The sequence below is a fragment of the Apodemus sylvaticus genome, chromosome 12 (genome assembly GCF_947179515.1).
Source record: "Apodemus sylvaticus chromosome 12, mApoSyl1.1, whole genome shotgun sequence".
Lineage (NCBI taxonomy): Eukaryota > Metazoa > Chordata > Mammalia > Rodentia > Muridae > Apodemus > Apodemus sylvaticus.
In genome coordinates this window covers 78,501,761-78,527,581 of record NC_067483.1, presented here as the reverse complement: position 1 = coordinate 78,527,581, position 25,821 = coordinate 78,501,761, and the positions used below count along the sequence as shown (strand labels likewise).

Sequence of the window (25,821 nt, the reverse complement as noted above, 5' to 3'; positions counted from 1 at the left end):
TACCTGAAAAGCTAGCCGAACCCTAACCTAGATGCTGAACTCTCATTAGCATTTCAAAGCTCGTTTCATAGCAGCAAGAATTAAGGTTTGTTTCACTAACGACAGCCTTTTCAATGCTAATTAATTGTTCATTAGAAAGGTTCCAGAGGCGCAGGCTGCACAGAGTGAGTAGGAGCTAGCCTAGGTAGAGCTGTAGTAACTGAGGCAACTGGATTCCTATTCGAAACAGAATCACAGGATCTTAGATGGATTTTTTTTCCTTATTTCTAACCCAACAGAGGAAATGTATAAACACAAAGAGTCAAGTTAGAAAAAAGTCCGTTTGAGGTCTTCGTTGAATTTGGTTGTTGAGAAGAGACCAAATCACTGAATGGTTGTAATAAGCCACAGTTACAGTTGTCACAGTCTGTGACGGTGCCAGCCGAAGAATCTATCTATGACAGCTGAAAGTAACCGGGTTTGGCTGTAAGAGATTTTTATAATGCTAACAAGAACCGTAGGCATGAACATTTAAAGAATTTCCTTAGATGAAGACTAGATAGATAGACAGAACTACATTTAACTAAGGGTGTCAGAAGGTCCGTGCATTTACCTGTCTTTTGTTTATTTTCTTCCCCACTTTTTCCTTAAAAGATATGCACCATGTGGGGTTGAGCTAAGGCTCAGGAGCATTAGCTGTTCTTCACGAGGACCAGAGTTCAGTTCCTTCAGCTACTACTTACCACTTCTCTTTCCTTTACCGGTTCCCTACTTCGTTTTCTGTCTTCTCATCCCCCATGGTCTCCCCCTCCTTCCCGCTCTCTCCGTCTTACCCTAGTTTGGAAATGCAGCAGATTTCTGAGCCAGCCACCACTGGGTTCAAGGAGCTGTCAGTCTATGCTAGGCAGAGTTTCTATTGGTTGGGCTGGAGGCAGGGACCGCAGCTCACTATAAAAGGTGGAGCCGGTCAAGGCGCCGGGAGCTGCTGACAGGACCAGGTCAGAAGGGGTTCCCTGAGCAGTGCTGCTGCAGCCGGAACGCCTGGGGCAGCACGAAGCAGCAGCCGGTAGCGTGCACTCTCCCCTCCAAGCCCGCCAGGGCTCCCTGCCTCGGAGCCCAGCAACTCTCGGCGGCGGTCCACGCACGCATCTCCGAGGACCCTTGCCTCACCTGCGCCTGCCACGCCCCGTCCGGCCGCCAGGATGAGCGAGGTGAGTGGTGCCTCTCGGCACACCCCGCGCTCCGGGCCAGGGCTGCGGCGGGGGAGAAGGCTGCGGCTCCAGGTCTCCAGGAGGCGAGAGGTACTCTGGATGGACACCACTGCCCCTCCAGGAAAGCCCCCACCTCCCGCCTCTCTGAAGCCACTGGCAGGGAGGGGGTGCTTTTAGCCCAACAATTGCGATGGTGCTTTGGGGAGGGGGGTGACTGGAGTCAGCTGTAGCGGGAACTGAGCTCTGGGGTGATAAACTGTCTCTTGGGTGCTATCCCCGCCTCTATCTTATTGCTCCGAGGTTACTGTGGCTTTCTTTGATGCCCTCACTTCAGTTCTTTCTGGTCTCCGGCTAGGATTGTGTGGTTCTTGCACTCCATAAGCAGCAGCCAACAGCTCCATCCCTGGCCACCTAACTCCCTCCCTTCGGGTGGCAGTTTTCAATGAGGAGCCATGGGGGTACCTGCCGTCCATGAAAACAGTAGAGGAAGAAAGCACATCTAGCACCTGGGAAAATGTCCTCTTCCAGAGTAGACCTCCCTCTGCAGTGCCTATTACATCCAAATCTTCCGCACAGGTTCCATGGTGATGGTCATGGGAGTCAACCCGGTCTTTTAACCGGTTGACACTGTTCAAAGAACACTGTCCATGGTAAGACTTTAAGAAGACCTGTCCCTATCTATTGTCTGACTTAATTTGTAGCATCCCAGGCAGATCCTCTTATCAGGAGACAAGATTGTCGTTCTCAGATGACGATGTTGGTCTGAACAGTGGCATCCCGTGCCTCCTTCCTTCCGCGGCCCCTTTCCTTGCAAGAGCATCCTTGCTTTCAGTATGATTCTCAGCAGCATGACAGCGCCTAGTTGTGCTACTTAGTAGCTATGCAGCCTTGGGAGCATCGCTTAATTTGTCTGTGGTTCAGCTTTCTATCTGTAAAATAAAGGTACAACTGGTTGTTCTAAAAGATTAAATTATATATACCAAGTACTTTAAACACTGCCTGGTGTTTAATAGGCACTCAATCTGGAATATGAGTTAGCTTGTGTGTATGTGTGTGTGTGTGTGTGTTTCAAGTTGGTTACAGAAAACCAGCTTAAGAATGGCCAAGCCTCCTTAATGGTCACTTGCTAGCATGAGTGGGTTCAGTCTCCAATAAAGAAAGCAGAGAAAGGAAGAGGGAGAGAGAGAGAGAGAAAGACAGGTAGAGAGAGACAGAGAGACAGAGACACAGAGAATTCCCTGGAGCTTGGGCCTGTTTAGATAGGAAAGATGAATATTTTCAGTTGTTCTGCTGACTCCTACCGAAAGTCATCACCTAGGGAGTCGATTAGTGCCAACTGCTGTGTTGTCTTGGTTGCTATGTCCACTGAGTTTATCCTGGAAAATCCAGCTCGCTTGGTGGGCTGCAGAGGACGGAAAGTTTCCAGTACCTCAGCTCGTTGTGACAGTGACCATGGCAATCTTGCAGTAAGAAAATAATAAGAAAATTAAAAGGAGTGACCTTCTCTGGCTTTTTCCAGCTCTAACACGAGGAGGGAGGCTTTCCTTGCTCCTTTACCCCAGCAAGGTCTAGGGTCCCAGCCACTCCTCCCCAGCCTCACCCTTCTATATCTGATAATTTGAATCCAAGCCGTTCCCCACCGGAGAGTTTATCTGAAGACTATGCTGACGTGATTTGTGGTTCATTTGTGCTAACTAACACGAGGAGACACACATGGCCCCCGGGGTAGGATACATGTTACCGGGCATGTTAAAGTGACCCGCAATGCTGTTGCGTGGTAAGAACGGTTTGGAGAGCGCTTGGGGAAGTCAGATCTTGGGCTACTCTAGACAGCAGCTGAATTTGACTCGACTTAATTAGCGGCTCTGCAGAATGAGAAGTGTCGGATCAGTCCGAGGGGACTCCGTGTACAGGACTGCTCGGCCTCCTAAGCTGTCAGAGCAAACCCAGGCTAGCTAGACATTTAACCATCCAGGCTGCCTCCTAATCCAGAGTGGAGCCTTGCTTTGGGGATGAATATTTATAATATCCAGAGACAGCCACCTGGGTATACACCGAGACCAGCTGTTTGTAAAGCAGAGCCCGGAGGGGAGAACTCTTTTTTCCCTATAGACTAAGAACCAGTCTGTTTTCTTCCTCTTGTTAGAAACTCTGATAAAATCGGAAGTGTTGCCTGGAGCTCTGGAGCCCTAGGGCTTTATTTCTTTCAGCCCTGCCCCATGAACCACCTCTTTCAAGTTGATGTGCCCTGGGCCGTGTGCCCTTAATCTTATGTAGGTCCCACTTCCCCACCCGCTTATTTTCTTGCTTCAGAGACACTGCTTGAAATGAGAAGATTTGGGATGTCTCTGAGAAATTCACGATTCCACTGAGGAATGACTGGGGAGGGGGCTCTGGGTCAGGGCAGCTGAACGCGTGAGCAAGGTTCTGGTAGGCCTGCAGAGCAGGACGGGTAGCTCTGCTTTCCCTGGGTGGCTGTCTGCTGTCACTTAGTACTGCAGCGGTGCATTTCTCTGTGTCTGTGTGCTCTTGTGCACAGGAGCTGCAGGGAGGGACTCATCTCCAGCTTGTCTGTGTTCACAGCTGGAGGCAGAACTTGATTGCTGCGAATCACAGTCTGTCTCCGGTCCTTTAATAACTTTCCCCCCTGGTTCCGGTGAAGCTTTGGTATGGGAAATTCGGTCAGTCCCGGGGGGACTCTTTCCTGTAATCCCTTTTTATGCAGGGTGGCTGGCTTTCTGCAGAAAGCAGAACTGCAGGGTTTTGTATGAAGCTGTGGCGTTTCTCATCCGTGAGGCACTTAGCTGGGTGAATCCTTTGGACCAGCAGACACTCTATTGAAATGGGAGTCATGGATTACTGGCGACAATTCCCACAGTTCTTCTCCCGAGTTATAGGTAGCAGAGGATATAGACCAAGGGACATATCATCTAGATCATTAGGAGAGAACTTAAAGCTGCTGTTCTCTCCTATATTATTCTTCTGAGTCATTCTTACCTAACGGAAACAAGATATTGCTCTTCAGGGATCACTCTCTTTCCCTGTGCACATCTGTCTTCTTCTGCAAGCTTTCCCACAGAGGACATTCGGAGTGACGTAGTTCTAGTGAACCTTCTGTGAGCCAGTTGTTAGGGAACTTGCCATCCAAGTTTCTCTCTCCCTCACTGATGATTTATTATTATATTTGCTTTATTATTATTGTATTAGTATATTGTGTTTTATTATTACTATCTGGTTAAACATGGGACTGACAACTTGTTATTAGAATGTCTTCTGTCTCCGGATATTTCTAAAACAGGGAAACCAGAACTTGGTCCACAACCGTCTTGCATGGTCCATCCCTCTCTTGCCCACCCATTTATGTCACTGGCTCTAGCTGCTTGACTAAGACTTTTCTGGTTGGCGAGAAGCTGATGGTCCTGTCATCTTATGATCTGAGTATAGAGATGACTCATTCTCCCAAACGGCAGCCATGATCAGGTATCTCAGGGAATGTCAAGTTTCTGTGGGCAGGTGGTCACAGGGAGTCTCATGAGTCTGATGCATCTTTCCTGCCTGTTTGTGGTGGGCCCTAACTAGCAGACAGGATGGAGATTGTGACCCTGACTGAGGGGAAGAAGGTAGGTCAGCTGCTGTCTTTTCGAAGTGCTGGTTTGGTGTATGCTTACTGATTTTTACATTCTACTTTTCTAAATTTCCAAGTCATTAAAAAAAAACTTATTTATTTTTATATGGTGAGTACACTGTAGCTGTCTTCAGACACACCAGAAGAGTGCATCAGATCCCATTACAGATGGTCGCGAGCCACCATGTGGTTGCTGGGAATTGAACTCAGGACTTCTGGAAGAGCAGAGGTGCAGTATTCTTAACCCCTGAGTCATCTTTCCAGCCATCCAAGTCATTTTTTTTTTGTAAGCGTGTTTTATCATAGAAAAACTAAACTTTGTTTTGCAAAATTTCTTTAAGGTTGAAAGTCAGGTATATCTTTTACCAGGGTAACCTCAAAATGAAGTATCAAGACATTTTAGTGATAGAGCTTTAGATTTGCTGAAGAGCTCTGAAGATCATCTGGTCCCATTTTCTGATTTTACAGGTGAGGAGCCTGAGCCCAAGTCTTATCTGAATTTGTGTAGTACTAAAAGACAAGGGTACAGTACTGTTGATGTCTCTTTCCAAATGAATTTTCTTCAGGACTCTTAACTTGTTGCTCCATTGGGTATAGAATGATCTCATTTGCATGAAGCTTTAAAAAAATACCCCTGGAGATCAAACCCAGAACAAATACTTTATCGCTAAGCTATCTCTTCCCTTTAAATTTTAATTAATTAATTAATTAACTTCTTGAGAGATGTACTTGTGCTTTGGCCACCCCCTCCTTCTACCTTTACCCCCCCCCCCCAAATGATGGAATTACAGGCCTTCACCACCATTCCCAGCCCCTTTTTATGTTATGTTGAGACAGGTTTGTATTAAGCTGCCCATACTGGCCTTCAACGTGCAACTCTCCTACTTCTGCCTGCCGAGTAATGGAAATTAGAGCCGTGAATCACCATGTCTAAGTAACTTCAGCCCCAACCCCCGACTCACACACCTTGGTGTTTGACCTAGGATCCCACTGTGTAGCTCAGGTGCTCTGGAAGTTTCTATACTCTTTCTCTGACTCCCGAAGAATGTTGCCTGAGGTTGTTCTTCCACCACCACCTGTACATACTCACATGTATACACATGCCTGCCACATGCATAACACACACACACACACACACACACACACACACACACACACACACACAAGATAAGGGACTGCTCAGAAGCAGAACAACTTTCTAGCATGTGCAAAGCCTTTGGGGTCCAACTCTTAGTACAGTGCATGTCCTCTCTTACACATACAATAAGCTCAATAAGAAGTAGATTCATAACTCCTGTGTGATGGTGCACATCTGTAAGCACATCTGTAATCTAGGAGGTAGACGCTGGGGGATGAGTTGGAGGCCCCCTCGGCTATGTATCAGTTCAAGGCCAGTCTCAGGTACAAAGGGAGGGAGACCCTGGGTCAAAAAACAAATGAATAAGAAAAAAAACAAGCGAAGGTTGTATAGCTTGGGTGGTGGACAGCTTGCCTAGGGTGGACAAAAGTCTTAGTTTGATCCCTAGGAGCGCATAGAACAGGATCCTAGAATCCCAGCACTCAGGTATTGGAGGCAGGAGTTTCAGAAATTGGAAAAGGTCATCCCCAGGTAGTGAGTGAGTCTGAGGCCTGGCTGGGTTACGTGAGAGCCTGTGAGAGGGAGAGGGAGAGAATCCGAGACTCAGGAAGAATGAGAATCGGTGAATAGAACACGGAATGCTCTCTCTCTCTCTCTCTCTCTCTCTCTCTCTCTCTCTTAAATGATACCTGCATTCCTTCAAAGTGTCCTTAAATAAAGAATAAAGATACCGGGTGTGGTGGCGCACACCTGTAATCCCAAGCACTTGGGAGGCAGAGGCAGGTGGATTTCTGAGTTCGAGGCCAGCCTGGTCTACAGAGTGAGTTCCAGGACAGCCAGGGCTACACAGAAAAACCCTGACTCAAAGAAACACACAAACAAACAAACAAACAAAAAAAAATAAAGGCCCAGAGGCCTAGACTTGGTGGCTAGGTGTGGTGGTGTCTGCCTATAATCCTAGTACTTAGGAGGTGATAGCAAGAAGATCAGGAATTCAGCCTGAGCTACTTGAGACCCTGCATCAAAACACCAAACCAAACCAAACAGGGGGCTGGAGAGAGATGGCTCAGTGGTTAAGGGCACTCATTGACTGCTCTTTCAGAGGTCCTGAGTTCAATTCCCAGCAACCACATGGTGGTTCACAACCATCTGTAACAGGATCCGATGCCTTCTTCTGGTGTGTCTGAAGACAGAGACAGTATTCTTACATCCATTAAATACATAAATAAATCTTTAAAAGCACATAACCAAAAACCTACAGCAACAAAGCCAAACAATTCAGACCTTGGACATTTATCTTCCATGAAGACTCACTGAAGCCTGGTTTGTTTCCTTCCTTCTAGCCCTTCTCCCCTCCATCCTTCCTGTATCGCTAGCCTAGGATGACTAGGAACTCTTTGGCTCAGACTAGCCTCTGGGATGCTCGCAGCTCAGCCTCCGAGTACGAGCCTCCAGTTACGGCTGGTACAGGGCCGAGTTGTTAGCACGGGTGAGCTATCACTAACCAGGAGGCTGAGCTCTCTTTGTCCACCCCTGAAGCTTGGTTCCGCCTTCCCACTGCGGGACTCCAGAAGGCATCACCTGGTTCCCAACCCCCACCCAGGGAAAAGAGGTGCCATTTACCATTCTGTTGTGTTTGGTGCTGCCTCCCTCCCACACAAAGGCCTCCAGCTGAGTGTTTGCTTTGTAGGCTACAGGGGGATTAATACGTTTATTTTAGAACGTTAACACCGCTGGTGGGATGCGCATTGAAGATTATAGTAATAAATGAAGCTTTGACTCTATGCTCTCTCCCCATCCCCTACCCCTCAGTATGGGGTAAAGGCTCGGCTCCAAGCTGTGTGCAGAGTGCCACAAATAACCACTCATTAAACTGTGGCAGCCCGTGCTGGGGGGAATGGGCAGGGGCTGTTGACTCATTGCATACCATGAGTTGGCAGGGGCAAAGAGTTCTGCCCCTGACTCTAGTGGGGGGTACTGCTATTCCAGGAAACAGAATGGGGTGCCAAGGAGAGAGGGACAAACCAGGGGGGCTAATCCAGAAAATGGGGTGGGTGGCCAAGGGGGACAAACCAGGGAGCTGGTGCTGTTTAAGGTCTAGTCTTGTGGTACGAGGCATCTAAGATGTCAGGCGTCTGGTCTTATAGTTTCTGTATTAGGAGAGGAATGTGCGGATGGAGAAACTAAAGGAAGGGTTCCTAGTTCTTTTGCTGTTGTTATCTCGAGGGTGACCTTGAGCAAGGCTTTCCGAAGCTGTTTGAGGACTGCAGCTGGTTACTGCGCTGAAGGAGTTGAAACAGTTCCAACAGATCTCCAAAAACAGCAGTCCAGGGTCGCACAGGGGCAAACCGCAGTCCAGGGTCGCACAGGGGCACGGGATCCCAGAGGCTTCTGTAAGGCCGTTAGCATTGGCTTCCACTGAACACGGGGGATTAAGAACAAAGCCTCTTACCACCCACCACCTGGAAAAATATCCACTACCTCGTGCTTTCTTTTCTTCCTGAAAATGGAGTTTGTGAAATCTTGGATTTATGTCAATATAAAGACAAAGGGGGGTTGTTTTGGGGGTGTTGGTTTGGGTTTTGGAGACAGGCTTTTCTCTGAAGCCCTGCGTGTCCTAGAACTCACTCTGTAGACCAAGCTGGCTTTGAACTCACACACACACACACACACACAAACAAACAAACAAACAAAACTCCACCTGCCTCTGCCTCTTGAGTGCTGGGGATTAAAAGTATGCACCACCATTGCCGGCATGGGGGTGTGGGGGGGGAGGGTGCAGTGAGCTCTTTTAAGGTTTAATATTTAGAATTATTTTAGGTTTCAAGCTCTTTTTAGTTTTCTCTGTCCTGGTCGACAGAAAGAATTGGGTATCTATGGCTGTCCATCAAAGCTAAATAATCATAGCAGCACTAGAAGCTGTGTGTTTTATCTGCACAGCACCCAAGTCATGTCATACATATGCAGTTGGCCCAGGTGCAGTGGAATGATTCTTGCTCTGTTGCTGCTATTAACCATCTGTAAGCTGTCATTAAAGAGCCCGGAAGTGTGAAGAGCGTGGAGAGAGCTGTATAGTTCACCCTTCCCAAAACTGGTTTTGACTTGGAGCTTGGAAAAGAGGAGGGGGAAACGCTGTCTTCCTCTTGTGGTGACAATGGTTGCTGTGGTAACACCACTAAGGGGAAAGTGACAAAGGAAGAAAAGAAAGAATAGGAGGGGGCAGGGAGGGTGAGTTGAATTTTGGGGTACCTACTCCCTGGTAATGGCCAAGGGGAAGGAAGGGCTAGCTAAGGTGCTGTTACGTGGACTGTCGTAAGGTGCTTTGCCAAGACAGTGCTGACTCATACTATTATTTTTGGATTTGGGTTTTTTTTTTTTTTAAATCTTTTTGTGTTTTATTTCCTTTTTTAAAGATAAGGTTTCGTTGTATAGCCCGTGTTGGCTTTGAACTCATGACCTTGACTCAGCCTCCTTGTGCTGCGATTATAGGTATGCTTTACAGCTATTGGACACATTATCTTTTGTTTGCTTTTGTTCTTGGATTTTTTTTGGGGGGGTGTAGGATCCCAGGAATTCGCATACAGTGCTTTTTGTTGTTGTTTTTCCTAGGCAGGCTTTCTCTGTATAGCCTTGGCAGTCTGGAACTCGATCTATAGACCAGGCTGACCTTGAACTCACAGAGATCTGCCTTCTACCTCCAGAGTGCTGGCATTGAAGGTGTCAGCCACCACTACCCAGGTCTTGTTTTGTTTTTTAGGAGAGGGTCTCTTTATTATGTAGTTCTCTGGCTGTAGACCAGGCTGGCCTCCAACTCCGAGGTATGCCTGTTTCTGCCTCCTGAAAGCTGGTGTTAAAACCACGCCTGGCTGCAGCCCGCACTCTTAACCACTGAGCAATCTCTCCACCCTCCCCTGACTTTCCCTTACTTTCAAGTGTACATGAGTGTTTTGCTTGCATGTATATGCAAGTGAACCATCAGCTTGCCTGGTGTCTGTGGAGGCCAGAAGAAGGTGCTAGGTCTGCTGAAACTGGAGTTACTGGTTGTGAGCCTACACGTGGACTCTGAGAACAGAACCTTGGACGTCTCTGCTAGAGCAGCAAGATTCCTAACCACTGAGTCATCCCTCTAGCTCCAGTAAATTTTTTAAAATGTATTTTAAAACATATTCTATGGTGATTCAGAAGGTTAAGGAGAATTGCATGTTTGGTATAAACGAGGGTCATATAGTAATTTCTAGGTCAGCATGAGTTACACAGTGTAAGACCATGCTAAAACACACACACACACATACATACACACACACACACACACACACACCTCTAGAATACAAATTCTGCCTGTAGCTTGTACATCTCTTCTCTTACAAGAAACTTCAGTTTATAATGCTTTTCTATGAGTTTTGCTTTTGCTACATCTAAGGACTTTTTTCTTCTTTTTCTTTTTTAAGATTTATTTATTATTATATCTAAGTACACTGTAGCTGTCTTTAGACACCCCAGAAGAGGGCATTAGATCTCCTTACAAATGGTTGTGAGCCACCATGTGGTTGCTGGGATTTGAACTCAGGACCTCTGGAAGAGCAGTTGATACCTGCTGAGCCATCTCTCCAGCTTCACTCCCCCCCCCCCATCTTAAGGTTGCAAAAAACTCTCCCACTATGCTTTATTCTAAAATCTTACACTTGACTGTACCCGCCGCCGCTGCTGCCGCCACCCGCTGTCCTGAGACAAGATTTCTATGCTGTGCGGAAGGCCTGCAGTCCTGTACAGGCTACGCTGACTTCAGTCTTCCTGACTCCACATCTTCAAAGTTTAGGTTTTGAGTCTGTTTGCAGTTGATTGCTGTAAGGTTCAAGTTATAGTTTCTTTTTTTTTTTTTTTCTTTTTCTTTTTCTTTTTTCTTTTTTCTTGGTTTTTTGGATTTGTTTTTTTTCCGAGACAGGGTTTCTCTGTGTAGCCCTGGCTGTCCTGGAACTCACTCTGTAGACCAGGCTGGCCTTGAACTCAGAAATCCTCCTGCCTCTGCCTCCCAGAGTGCTGGGATTACAGGTGTGTGCCACCACTGCCCGGCTAAAGGTGTAGTTTCAAGTGCGCTTCTTCTGTCTGCTTTTGCAAACGACTGTCCAGTTGTTCCCGTACTGCTTGTTGAAAAGAAGACACCGCCACCCTCTGCCCCTTCCTGCCCGTCTCCCCTTCTGCTTTCACGTCACATGCGCTCCAGCCTTTTCTCCTCTCCCTTAATATCTCTTCCTCCCTGTCATGGTCCCCTGTCTATTTTCATCTCTCTCCTGCGCCTGCACCCCCCACCCCCCATGTCTAGAGTCTGCATAGGAGAGAAAACCTGCTATTTATCTTTCTGAGTCTGGTTTATTTCTCTTACCATAATAATCTTCCTTATCCTTTTAATATTCCCGTTCCTCAGTCCTTGGCCCCAGGTCTGCTTCTTTTCATTCTAATGGTACTTGGAAAGGGAATTCACATCAAAAGGGGAGGAAGGGGGGCAGGTAGAGAGAGAGAAATGGGGGGCTGGGAGTCGTATTAGAGAGTAAAGGACTGATTGTGTGGGTCCTAGAAAAGTGGGGCGGGGGGTGAGCCTGGGAGCTCAGGCCACCTACACCCTGGTCTGATAAAAGGTCTGTTGATAAAAGACCTGTTGATGAAAGGTCTGGGAAGGCGAAGATATCAAGTAGATGATGCTTTCTTGTGCTCTGATTTGGAGGAACTAAAAAGGGCAGATAAGGTTCTGGAGGGAATGCAAGGGGAAGAGAACATGGTTCCACCTGCATCTTAAAGCCGAATGGGAAGAGAAAAGCAATCCCAGCAGGCCTTTTGCCATCTAGTCTCCCCACGGAGCGGGTAGAGAGTCCACACCTTAGAGCTGCAGAGGAAACTGGAGCACTCTCATAGGAACTGGCACCTGCTGCCAAATGATGGAATGGAACAATGGAATCCATCGGGCCCAGAGGACGGACTGGAGGACAGGAGTACAAGGAGGTAGGCAAGGGAAGAGGTTGGGGCTCTCTAGGGAGAGTGAGATGTGATAGGTTTCACAGTTGCTAATTAGTGTTTGGTACTGAGACGTGGAAACAATTAGTCCTGTGTGGGCAATGGTGCTGTGCCGAACCCAGCTCCGAGTGCACTAGGACAGGAATAATAGTTTCAGATATAAGCAAGGGAGTCGTTTGCTCTGGAATAGAGTGCAATGGTCTTGCACATCAGAATTCTCAGACTCTCAAGGGCTAGGATGTGGGCCTGTGAGTGAAGAGTCTGAATTGTCCCCGGGGGTCAGTTCAGTGTGTCAGGAGCCTCACAGAGCGAGCACCGGAAGCAGACCCCAAATCAAGGTGGTCCACTCAACAAGCCAAGTGAGAATCTGAGTGGGGCTGTACGGTCTGGGATAAAGTCCTCACATAGCAGGTAAGCTTGCTCTATAATGGGGAGGGGTCCAGCTCCCCAAGGTTTCCTGTATGTAGATGAAGAAGGTGTTTTGGGATGGTGAATTGAGAAGTTTCTTGAGAATCCAAATTGAGAAGAATTTGGACTCAAACTGTTTGATTGTCCATATGGAATTCAATCATGGTTCCGAAGATCTCCCTTCCTCGCAGCGGACTGCTCTGCTGGAAAGGGTAACGTCAGTCTATAGTTGGGTCATTCACCTTAGACCCTCCCCTCAAGTGTGTGTGAGTGAATTCAGGTGCACACAAACACTTTGGTTGGAGATCTAGGTATCACACAATGTTCAAGAGTCTGGACTCTCAAGTTAGACTGCCTTTCTGGCTTCAAGTCCTGTCCTTGTGACTTAACTATATAATCTTAGGCCAAAAAATTAACTACTCCTAACCTCAGCTCCTGGTTTGGAAGACGAGAACAGCAATACCTATTTTATGAAGCTGATAAGAGGAGTTAGTATTTTAGTGGTTTCAAAAACGCATACAAAAGTTAACAGACGGTAGTATTATCTATGTAATTATAAATAACAAGGCAAAGTAACATTACCAAGTCCTTGATTTCTATCAGTTCTCCTAGTCGGAGCCTGTAAGAAAGTGGTTCTCAACCTGAGGCTCGTGACCCCTTGAGGCAGGTAGTTGAATGACACGTTTGGGAAACACAGATATTTACATTATGATTTATAACAGTAGCAAAATTATAATTACGCGGTAGCAACAGAAATGACTTTATGGTTAGGTCACCGCAGCATGAGGAACTGTATTGAAGGCGCAGGGACAGGAAGGTCGAGAACCACGGCTGTAAGGAGAAGGAAGACGTTGCTGAACCATTTTACCATTGTTAGCTCTGATCTGAAAGCAGCAGATCACCTAAGAACTTTGTGATCCACACCTGCCTCGAATGACGGCTGAGGTGAGCCTGAGAAACGCAGGAGCTCTTGGGAGGACACTGCTCCTTTGGAGATATGAATGTTTGTAAGCTTTTATTTTATTTTATTTTTGTTTGTCCTTTTTTTTTTTATAGAGTATCTGAAGTACAGATAGTCTGATAACCTGCGAGTACTTGTACCAGACCATCCTGATTCATCTAAAATTGATTTTCTAGAAAACAACCTAGGACATTCAGGCAGAGGACAGGGACCAGTGAGCGACTGAGTACCATACAGAGGCTAGTCCGATTGTCCCTACCCCCAACAAGTCACAAACAGCTAAATCTAGAAATGCAGTGCCCACAAGTAGCTATTTTGAGAGCTGGCTAGAAAGGATGGAGGGAGGAGGGGCAGGAAGAAGAATTTCTCTCACTTTTCCACGGATGGCGTGAGGGAGAATTTCAAGGGGTGTTGTGAGCAGTGGGGACCTTACAGTAGGCCTTTCTGGCCTCACCAATGGAAACTTTTGATCTCGGGTTATGGTCCTTCATAAATATAACCCAGATGGAGCTAGGAACCCCTGGGGAGCCAGATCACAGACACTGCTCTATTCCAGGGCCAGGCCAGGCTCAGGAAAGAGGGAAGCTGGCAGGGCAGAAAGAACATGGCAGTCTGTGTGGGGCAGCTCTGATACATATTCCTTCTTAGGATTCGGCTCCAGATCAGCTGACATGAGAAGGAGAGTTGAGGAGACAACCTATTCGTTATTTTAATATTGCTGCGATAAAACACCTTGATCAAGGAAACTTACAGAACAGAGAGTTTACTTGAACTTATAGTTCCAGGAAGTTAGAGTCTGTGAAAGTGGTGTGTGTGTGTGTGTGTGTGTGTGTGTGTGTGTTAGAAGCAGCAGGTGTTAGGAACTGGATGGTGAGAGGAGAGGCTGAGGGCTCTCACTCTGAACCAGGAGCACAAAGTAGAGAGAGTAAAGTAGTGTAAGTCTTTAAATTCTCAAAACCAGCCTGCCTCCCCCAACAAGGCCACATGTCTTGGACCTCCTCAGACAGTGCCACTAACTGGGGACTGTTGAATGAGAATATCCCCAGAGGCTCTTACGTTTGAATACTTGGTTCTGAGTTGCTGGAACTGTTTGGAAAGGACTAGGAGGTGTGGCTTCAGAGGTTTGTGACTGGGGATGGCTTTGAGGTTTCAAAAGACTTCGCCATTCCTAATGTCCTTACCTCCTTGTGATGCGGTTTGAGATGTGAGCCCTTAGCTGTTCTTGCTGCTGTGGCTGCACCCTGCCATCATGGACCCTAACCCTCTATTATGAGCTCTATTAAACGCTTTCTTTGGTAACTTGCCTTGGTCATGGTGTCTTATCACAGCAACCAAAAACAAACTAATACAGTGTATTAATGTTTCTACTGCATGATAAAGCTGTGTGATAAAGCACTATGACCAAAACTAACTTGGAGGGAAAGGGTTTATTTCATCCTACAGTTTGTCGTCCACCATCCAGAGAAGTCATGGCAGGAACTCAAGGCAGGGACTGGGAAGCAGGAGCTGAAGCAGAGGCCATGAGGAATTCTACTTGTTGACTTGCCTCCATGGCTTGCTTAGCTTTTTTCTTTATAGCACACAGGACCACCAGCCCAGGAGTGGTACTGCCCACAGTGAGGTGGGTCCTTCACATTAAGAAAATGGCACTAGCTTCTGTCATCACAAGATGTTTTCTGCGCTTTGTGTGTGTGTGTGTGTGTGTGTGTTATTTTCTTTTGGGGAGGAGGTGGCAAGGGCAAATGAGATGAGTGGGACTGGACTGGGTACATGAGGTGAAACTCTCTCTCTCTCTCTCTCTCTCTCTCTCTCTCTCTCACACACACACACACACACACACACACACACACACACACACACACGCACACACACAAATCCTTAAAAACTTGAAAAAAAAGTCTATACCACTGACTTGCCCATTTGATAATCTTGTAGGGACATTTTCTCAATTGATATTTGTAGACCGCCAGCGGCTACATGTGAACTGGGTTGCCTGAAAGAGAATTTTGAGGTTAAGGCGAAAGAGATTTGAGTCAAGGCGGGAATTCCGGTCAAGACTGACTTTAATAGTTTTAAGGCATGTTATATAGCCATGGGGGAATCGACCACCCCTCCCAGAAGTCGGTCACATCAAAGGCGGGGCTGTGAATTTTCTTTGGCTCCAGGTCTCAGCGGGTCGCCTGCCTTCAGACTGGCGAGTCTGTGTTGGGAGTCAGGTGAAAACCGCCTTGGGGCGGTGTCGGTAGTCGAGGTGAGGAGCCTTATTGTTCACAGGAACAAGGGCTGGAGGTAGCCCATCGGAAGAGTTGGGAGTTGCCAGCCAGCTTAGTTGTGGGAGAAGAGACAGATATTCCCCCTTCTAAAAGGACTCTATGTCAAGTTGACATAAAACTAGCCAACACACACAGGGCTAAAACATCCGAATATATCTCCAACACTAGGGAACGTTTCTTATTAAAATCATCACAAAAGTCCCTGGGGAGGGATATTTAGCATAGGAGTCATTTTTTTTTCAAAAGGGAGGATTTGGGATGGGTTTGATGGATTAAAGCAATAAGCTCAGAGTCAGAAACACAGAGGGATAATGGTTAAAGCCAGGATAACAGTCCGAGGTGTGCTGGCAATAGAGAAAGGAACATTTGAAGTTCGAGCCCATGGCACTGTTAAACTTGCCTCCTGACCCATGGCTCTCACGTCTGGACGCTTGGTTGTCCTCTGTCACAGCACACACTCCCATGTTGTGCTTTTGCGGTATGAACAAACTTCTCATGATGACAGTGAACGGTGGTACCCTACTGATCAACGTGTGAAAAATCAGGTAAGAATGAATTAACTCAAAAAGACCAATGAGAAAATAAATAATGACTGTGGGCCAGTCATCCTAGGGTTTCAAAAATAATCCCTCCTCCCACAGAAGCTCTTCTGGACCAAGAAGACCAGTAAGAGACCAGCAGGGCTTTCCTGGGGTCTCAGAATCTTGTTCGGTGGGTTTTCAAATCCTCCCTCAGCTCCCCCATCCCTGTAGCTCGGGCTGGCTTAGAATTTTTAATCTTCATGTCTTAGCCTCCCAGATGCTGGGATTATACATTTGTGTCCCTGTATCGAGACTCAGATGTTAAATTTTTATTTATTTTTTTTATTCACGATGTGTATGTATGCACGTTCCAATGAGCATAGGTATACCCATGTGTGTAGAGGCTACAGGCTAACCTCGAGTGTTCTTTCCTGGGTGTTGTCAGGGCCTCTCACTGACCTCAGGTGAGGTGTCATTCCCTAGACATTATCCACCTGTTTTGGGATGTGTGGGGAGACAGGGTCTCTTGCTGACTAGGAACTTGCCAAATGGCTTGGCAAGTTTAGAGATCCACTTGTCTCCTCTGCCTCCTGAGTGCTGGGATTACAGATGTGTGCCAACCCACCTCGTTGGTTTTTGTTTTTTGTTTTGTTTGTTTTTTTAACCTTGGATCTAAGTATTAAGCTCAGGTCTTCATGCATGCAACCCAACCCTTCACTAACTGTGCTGGTTCCTCAGACTATACCTCACCATTTCTTATGCTTATATTTTTTAAAGATTTATTTATTATGTATACAGCAGTCTCCTGCATGTATGCCTGAGGACCAGAAGAGGGTACCAGATCCCATTACTCATTGCTGTGAGTCACCGTGTGGTTGCTGGGAATTGAGCTCAGGACCTCTGAAAGAGCAGCCAGTGCTCTTAACCCCTGAGCCATCTCTCCAGCCCCATTCTAATATTTTTTAACTTTAAATTGCGTTCTTTTTTTTTGTGTGTGTGTGTTTGTTTAGAGGCAGAGTTGAAGTTAATTAACAATTTGTAAGAGCTGGCGAGATAGCTCAAGAGGTAAAAGCGCTTGACACACTGGGCTGACAACTTGAGTTCCATCCTCGGAACTGGTGTTGGTGGTGTGAACAGACTCCTGCAAGTCGTCCTCTGACCTCCACCATGGCACACGCATCCACACCAACACACGTGTTATGCATGCATGTGTACACACACACACACACACACACACACATACACACACATGATAACCAATAAAATTAAATTATAAAAAAAAAGAAAGAAAATTTGGGCTAGATGTGGTAAATGCCTTTAATTCCAGCATTTGGGAGGCAGAGGCAGGAGTTTTTCTGTGAATTTGAGGCCAGCCTGGTCTACAAAGTGAGTTCCGGGACAGCCAAGACTACACAGAGAAACCTTGTCTGAAAAAAAATCATGATGATGATGATGATGATGATGATGATGATTTTAAGCACTAGGCTTAATTTTAAAAAAAATGTTCAGGAAGAAAGTAAGACCCACCCAAGATCATGAACTTGTCAAAGAATTCCTTCTTTTTTTTTTTTCCTACAACTTCCTATATTTTAAAGGCTGTCTTGAACTCCCGATCCTTCTGCCTTTATCTACCAAGTACTGGCATTAAAGAGCCTGTGTTTCCACACCTAGATCCTTATAACTTTTTACTAGAATAGTTTACCAGGGTTGAAAGACGAGTCGAGTCTGCATCTGCATGTTCTAAATAGTGTGGTCATTATTAACTAACATCAGCATACTTGGTCAGCATATGAAAATACTGCGGAGTGAGGACTCAGTCTTTCTGTGTCCCCAAAACTAGGTCTACCATTTCATATGACTTGGCCTCGGGTGAAACCCAGAACACTGTTCTAATCTTGTTTCTTCAGCTATGAGATAGGGTGATATCTCACAGAGTTAATTAATAGGCTAGGTTTGGCACACAATAATAAATGTCCAGTGATTTTCTTTGGTCACCCATTTCATCTCCTCACTGTTCTCGCTAGTTTCATGTCAGCTTGACATAAGCTACAGCCATTTTGAAAGAGAGAGACTCAATTGAGAAAAGGCCTCTGTCAGATTGTCCTGTGTTCAAGCCTGTATTGTATATGCTTGATTGATGCGGGAGGGACTGGCTCACTGTGGGTGGTGCCACCTCTGGGCTGGTGGCCCAGGGCACTATAAGAAGACCGACAGGGCAAGCCACTGAGCAACACTCCTCCATGGTTTCTGCCTCAGCGCTGCTTTCAGGTTTCTGCCTTGAGCTTCTTCCCTGACACCCACTGACACCAGTGATGGACTGTGACGTGGACCACTAAGCTGACATTAACCCCTCCCTGCCCAGGTTGCTTTTGCTCATGGTGTTTATCACAATACAGACACCAGGACACTTCCCCTGGAAGATAGGATGGTGTCTTGCTTGATTTCACTTTAAGTCCTTGCTGTTTACCTCTGCTGATCCTGCTATCCCACACCTGTCGCTCACTGTCTTAGGTGACCATTTCACTCATCCCCACCTTCCCTCCAGCCATTAACACGTCTTACCCTTTACCTCTCAGATGACAACTGGTCTTCTTGTTTCACTGAGAAAATAGAAACCCTGAATAGAGAGTGTCTGTACACTCCCAACACACCTGCCATCCTGCTCACCCTGTCCCATGCCTGCAGTCCCATCTGTAACTGCTGTGCCAATAGCCGTGACTAAGGCCAACCCTTCCACTCCTGTACTGTATCCGGTTTTTCTTGCTTATTCAAGCCATCACTCTGCTAAGTATCCTTTCTCTCTTCCATCATCAATTCTCCCTTCTCTACTAAGTCATTCTCAGCATCATTCACATCTCCTACCCTAACAAACACCTTTCCTACAACCCATATCCATCCCAAACCAATCTCCTTTATAGTGTTCTCTGTACTCAGAATTGCACATGCAAATCTAGCTTATGTTACCGTGAAAGACCTTTGAAGTCTGAATACTTTGTTGTCACTGTGATCCTAGTCTAAAGCCCCCCCCCCAAGATTTATTTATTATTATATCTAAGTACACTGTTGCTGTCTTCAGACACACCAGAAGAGGGCATCAGATCTCATTACAGATGGTTGTGAGCCACCATGTGGTTTCTGGGATTTGAACTCAGGACCTTCAGGAGAACAGTCAGTGTTCTTAACTGCTGAGCCATCTCACCAGCCCCTGCCCTCTCTCTTGTTTACACTGATGTAAGACCCTCCTACTTCCCCATGGTTTTTCTCTTTCTCTGCTATAGTCTAATCTTTGTCAGGTAGAACAGGCCCTTAGAAGCCAGGCGGTAGAGGTGCACACCTTTAGTCCCAGCACTCAGGAAGCAGAGGCAGGTGGATCTCTGAGTCTGAGGTCGGCCTGGTCTAAATGTACAGTGAGTTCCAAGACAGACAGGGCTATGCAAAGAAAGCCTGTCTTGAAAAACAAAACAACCCCCTCAAAACCAGGATAGAGAGGATACAAGATGAACAGCCTTCTTACACTCTGCTGTCGTGTAGCCTTCAGTCTTTTCTGAAACCGTAAGCTGAAACTTCCTTATCAAAAGCGACGACAACAACAACAACAACAACAACAAAAACATGCTGGAGAGAGGGGCATCATGGGATGCACCTGCCATCCCAGCACGTGAGTGGTGGAGGACTGGAGGCAGGAGGATTAGTTCAAAGGCTGCCCTGTCTGCGTTGTAACCCCTTGTCAGATGAACAAGAAACATCCCAGCTGATTAATAGCTAACCCAAACTTTTCCAAAGCAAAACAAAACAATCCTCTGATCTTCTCCTTACACCCCCTCCTTTGGTTGTCTGTTCTGTAGCAGGAAATGGAAACTTCTTTTTTGCTGTTTCTCCTCCTCAGAGGTCATCTCTTGACTCCCCCTTTATCTACTTACTACTTTTATACTACTTACTACTTTTATACTACTTACACAGCTACAATCACTTTGATCACAGTTTGAAGCTAATACTCATAACCTCACCATGAGTGTCCCCTCACGGCCACTGTTCAGACCCGAGCTTCCGTCTTTTCTTGCTTGGCTGGCTACAGCCCCCCAACAGGCCACACATAATCTGCTCCCATCCATAGCTAGGCCTCATCTCCTTTCCATCCCTCTTCTGTCTCTCTCTCTCTCTCTTTCTCTCTCTCTCCCCCTCACTTATCTATCTATCTATCTATCTATCTATCTATCTATCTATCTATCTATCTATCTATGTATCTATCTATCTATCTATCTATCTATCTATCTATCTATCTATCTATCTATCTATCTATCTATCTGTTAGCTCTGCCTGGATCCTGCTGCTCTTAAAGAGGCTAGTCATATTTCCACCCTAGGGAAATCCACAGATATCCAGTCTTTACCACTTCTTATAGCTTTTTGCTCAAATGCCCCCTTTCAGAGAGTCTGGTGGGAAAGCATTTGCCTAGCATATGTGAGGCCCTGAATTCTATTCCCCAATGCCAAAAAAGTCACCTCCATCGTGGTTGACCAGATAGACTTTTCGTAACAACTATGTAAAGGCCTGTTCCTCTGTCCATACTTAGGACTCAGCACTCCCTACCTTGCCTTTTCTCTGGTACTTTTTTTTTTAATCGTCTCATATTACAGTCACCATATTTGTCTGAGTATCCCTGGAATAAGCTCTGTGAAGGTAGGGTTTCTCTATCTGTTTTGTCCCCCACAATTTCTCGACCATCACTAAATATTGAGTTAATTATTTTTGAAATAAGTTTCCATTAAGTAGTTCACTTTGGGGCCCCAGTTGGTCTGGAAGTCATGGCAATCCTCTTGCCTTGGTCTCCGGCATGTTAGGATCACAAACATTCCCTGTCACACTGGGCTTATGGAAAGCTTTGACGAGTTTTCCTCTAACCTCAAGACCCGCTTCTTCAAAAGTCTTGGGACGCTCGCCTGGTTGCGGCATAGCCTGAACGTGCATGCATAAAAGGTCTGAGGATCTGAGGGGGCGGCACCTTTATGCTTCCCTGGTCTCTCACGTTGTTATTCTTTTCTCCCAGCTTAACACCAAAACAGCTCCAGCAACCAACCAGGCCTCTGACCCTGAGGAAAAAGGTGAGTGGGGTTGGGCTAGGCTGTTAGTTGAGCTAATGGAAACCTAATCCTAGAGTTGTAACTCTAGAAGATGCTGACGTGGGTGTCAAAGAATGAGGCCAGGGCAAGTAAAACAAGCGATTAATATAGCTCTGGGCCCTGGCTACTTTTTCCTAAGAAGCAATCATATCAACGTTTTCCTCTTGGTTTTAGCAAGTAAAGTCTGGGATGGTTGGAAAATGCATGATAAGGATGGGCCAGTGAGATGGCTCAGTGGGAAAAGACCCTTATTTGCCAAGCCTGACAACCTCAGCTCAGTCATGTAGGGGACCCACGTGATGGAAGGCAAGAAGTGACATTCACAAGTTGACTGTCCTCTGACCTCCACACATAGGACACGCAAACATGCCAAAATAATAATTTTTAAAAAATATTTTAAAAGATTTATTTTTTTAAATGTATATGTATGCGTGTGCACCCATAGTGTAAATTTATGTGCACCACATGCCTGCAGGTGCCCTCGGAAGCCACAAGGCTTCAGAGCCCTTTTTACTGGAACTGTAGGTGGTCGTGAACCAACGGATGTGTAACCTGGGTCTTCTGCAAGAGCACCAAGTACTCTTAACCACTGAGCCGTTTCTCCAGCCCAACACACCAGTGAGTGATAAGAAGACACTCATCAGATAATCAAAGCTACTGGTCTCCATTGGGAATGGAAGGCTGGAAGCGTGCTTTGGGGTTTGACCTGTAGGATTTGGGAGGCAGTGCTGACAGAAGGCATTTGTCATTTGATCCAAGAATAGCAAGACTTCTTGAGGCTGCTATGTGGACCACAAACCTAGCACCCTAACTTTTAAAATCATCAGTCATCTGTAGTCCCTGAGAAGATGGGGGTTGGGTGGGGTGGGGCGGGATACAGTGAGGGGACCTCAAGTTGTCTACCTGAAAGTGGACTTCAAGCACTGTGTTTGAGGTTGGGAGGGAAGGGCTGGAATCTCTTGGGTTGAGTTAAAGGCCGGTCATCCAAGGGTTGACTCATCCATGATTCTCCAACTGTCTACAGGGAAGCCTGGCAGCATCAAGAAGGCGGAGGAGGAGGAAGAAATCGACATTGACCTGACAGCGCCAGAGACAGAGAAGGCAGCCCTTGCGATCCAGGGCAAGTTCCGGCGATTCCAGAAGAGGAAAAAGGATTCCAGCTCCTGAGAGGCCAGCCTTCCCTTAACCGTCCTACTTTCTCTCTTCCCTCCGCGGCTCTGACTCTCACGTGTCCCTTCATCCCTCTAGCCTCCCTCCCGGGCAAGCTTAACCTTCCTATATTCTTGTCTCAGGCTCTCTTAAGCCATCACAGCAGTAGAGGCACAGGATGCGAAGTTGAAGAGTCCAGTTGGCAGTCGCTAAGCTAAGGGCAGATCAGTCCACTTAGGAGAACTAAAGGTTTTGAGGTTTGTCTCTCCTCTTTGCCTAGCGCTAAGGACAGGAGGGGAAAGCCCTCAAAGGGCAGACCCTCAAGGTGGGGCGCGTGCGTGTAGGCTTCTGCCAGTCATACCATTAACACTTCAAGTAACAATCTCAGCTCCTTCTGCACAACTCTTCCCGCCTCCCGTGATTCAGCCGCAGTGAAGCTGCCCTTTCGTTCTCCTGGGCAGACCTAAATCAAGGAGCTTGCAAAATATGGGGGTGCATGCCTTTAGTCCCAGAACTTGGAAGGCAGAGGCAGGTGGATCTTTGTACATTCAAGGCAGCCTGGTTGACATAGCGAGTTCCAGGTTAGCTAAGGTTACATAGACCCTGTCTCAAAAAAAAAACAAAAAAAACAAAATGAACAAACAAAACCAATAAAACCTACCCATGCAAAAATAAAAATAACTATAAATAAATAAATAAGGCAGCGTAATTCATTAGTGCATGCTGAGTAGATTCATCCCCAGGAAAGAAAACTGGGGCAAGGAAAAGCTTCCCTCACCATCCAGACTAAGGTCAGAAGAGCCAGAGGTGGCAGAAGGTTCAGGGACGACAGGCCGGGAAATGAAAACTGAGAATGTTTAGGAAGAACAGCGAAGCAGAGATGGTCAAGATGTCTGAAGCTACACGCTATTACTGTTAACTAAGTACTCCACGAGGGGCTCTCTGGCCTTTGCTAACCTGCCTACCTCTACCCGCCCCCATCTCTAGTCATCCCCAGAGCCATGTGAACCAAGTGACACCCCTCCAGTTCTCAGCCACCCCACTGTGGAGTCAGGGCAAACATCGCCACTGTATGTGACTTTAGCATGTTTAATAATTATGACAATAAAACAGCCCTCAAATGGGGGCATTGAACCTCTACCAGTGGTTTGCGCGGGTACCTCTACTAATGGCGTGCGTGCGTGCGTGTGTACGTGTACGTACGTATGTACGTACACGTACATGGGTGCGTAAGTGCATCAAGGTGCGTGCGTACGTGTGTGCGAGCATTTCCCCCCTTGGGCTGAACATGAATGAGCACCTAAGCTGTCCCAGGGAGGGTGGTAGAGAAACCGCATCGTTTAGATGGTGGCCCAGGAAACTAATATAACCTAGTACATTCCAGCTGAAGCTAAGCCTGCCCACCTCCTGCTGCCCTTGCCCTCACCTTGACGCACCGCCCACGCTGTGTCTTTGCTGCTGTCACCACCCCCAGGATACACCTGCAAGGGTGACATCTTCCTGCTCTCCTGCCAGCTATGAGCACACTTGGTACATGTCTCTGAAAACAAACCTATTCTCCCTTGCTTATCCCCAAATGACCTCTTCTAGGTTTCCCTCCTACTTGGTCTTCCTCCCAGATTCTCTCCTCCCCTCCCAGCTGATACAATTAAGAGATGGAGACAATGACTCTGGACACTGAGAGTTCTGCTATCACACCAAAGGCCTCAATGAGAAAGTAAATAAAAATAATGCTTTTCAAGTGAGCTAGCATTGCCTAGAAGTGGTCTCTACACATTAAAATGACTGAAAATTGAGCAAAAAAAAAAAAAAACCATTTTTACTTGCTTGTTCCTTTTTACTTTTCTGTGGGGAATGGTTGTTAAGACATTTTCACTACACTAACCAGGCTTGTGGTCCACACCTTTAATACCAGCACTCAGGAGGCAGAGGCAGGCAGATCTCTTGAGTTCAAGGCTAGTCTGGTCTACAGAGCGAGTTAGGACAGCCGGGCCTACACAGAGAAATCCTGTCTTGAGAGAAACAATTAAAAATCAAGACAAAACAGACAATTTTCCTATGTAGTCCAAGCTAACCTAAAACTTGTTATGTAGCCCAGGCTGTCTTTGAACTCACAAGCTTACTACTGCATTAGCCTCCCAAGTGCTGGGATGTTGGGTTCCATAGCTGCCTGCAGCTATTACGAAGTGGGTAGCTGGAACAGAAACTGAGGGATAAATAGGGAAGGGGTGAAAAGAAGAAGGGCTAAGGCAATATTCACTGATCAAAGCCAGAAACTTTAATGGCACCAGACCTTTTAACAGTTTGGGCAAACCCTTCCCCCCAGACTCCAGGCTGAGTTCCAGTGGAAGTTGTCTAGCTTCTCTTGGAGGTTCTCGTCTTGACTGCTCTGGCAGCTGGGTGGGTCACCTGCTTAATTCAGGAATTCCTAGACCTGGAGGAACAATGAACGTAACCTTTACTTTGAGCACTCCACCCTAGGTGGAGCAGGATCCTGGCTATCTGGGAGAAGTTAACCTTGACCAAAGTCAAACTCTGACCACGTGCATGACTGCCCCAATATGGCTCTGTACACTGGGATTACAGCCTTGTACCACTATGCCAACCTAATGACTTTTATTTTGGAAAACTTTGTAAAGCATGAAGTTTACCATTTTTGCCACTTTTTGTTAGTTATTTTTAGTTCTGTATACTATGAGTCCAGGGCTTTGAGATACTTATTTTATATGCATCCGTCTTTTGCTTGCATATGTCTGTATACCATGTGTATGCCTGGTACCCACGGAGGTCAGAAGGGGGTCCCTAGAACTGGACATATAGATGGCTGTCAGTCATCATGTAGGTTTGGAAAACAAATGCAGAATCTCTGAAAGACCAGCCAGTGTTCTTAATGGCTAAGCCATCTAGTCCTGAGTCATTTTTATTTCATGAAATATTTTGAAAATATTTTCCTACATGCATGCATGTGGACCATGTGCAGGCCTCGAATCCACAGAGGCCTGAAGACAGCATTGGATTTCTGGAACTGGAGTTACAAGTGCTTAACCGTGGCCATGTGGGTACTGGGGACTGAATTCAGGTCCTCTGCAAGAGGACCATCCCTCCAGACCCCAAATTTTATCTTTCAACCACTCCCATTCTCTCTTTTTCAAGCTTCGGTAAATTGTTGTTATACTGATGTCGCTATGGTTTCCTTTTTTTGTTTTTTTTTTTTAGGACAGGATCTTACCATTCAGCATCCTGACACTCAAGATTCTCCCCTGAGGCCTGAGATTATAGGAGTCTACCACCATGTCTCACTCCCATGCCTTATTCAGTCTAAGAATATAGAAATCAAAAGCATTCATCAGCCACAAGAAACAAGCGACAGTAACTCTGAAGGCAGGCTGTGCTCCAGAGTATATTCACGCTTAGCAAGCCCATGGCTATGGGATATTAATAGACTTGAATAGTGAGTTACCGGAGGGCCCAGTGCTAAAGGAAGTACTTC

General features: G+C 46.5%; 1 protein-coding gene across 1 annotated transcript; it reads left to right on the top strand.

The window, feature by feature from the left end:
* The first annotated feature begins 947 nt into the window (after nt 1–947).
* On the top strand, nt 948–24,076 carry Pcp4l1 (Purkinje cell protein 4 like 1). Its single transcript, XM_052199855.1, has 3 exons — nt 948–1,190; nt 21,110–21,164; nt 22,207–24,076. The coding sequence occupies exons 1-3, from the start codon at nt 1,182–1,184 to the stop codon at nt 22,347–22,349; spliced, it is 207 nt and encodes a 68-aa protein (XP_052055815.1). The 5' UTR covers nt 948–1,181; the 3' UTR covers nt 22,350–24,076.
* Nucleotides 24,077–25,821: the final 1,745 nt, after the last annotated feature.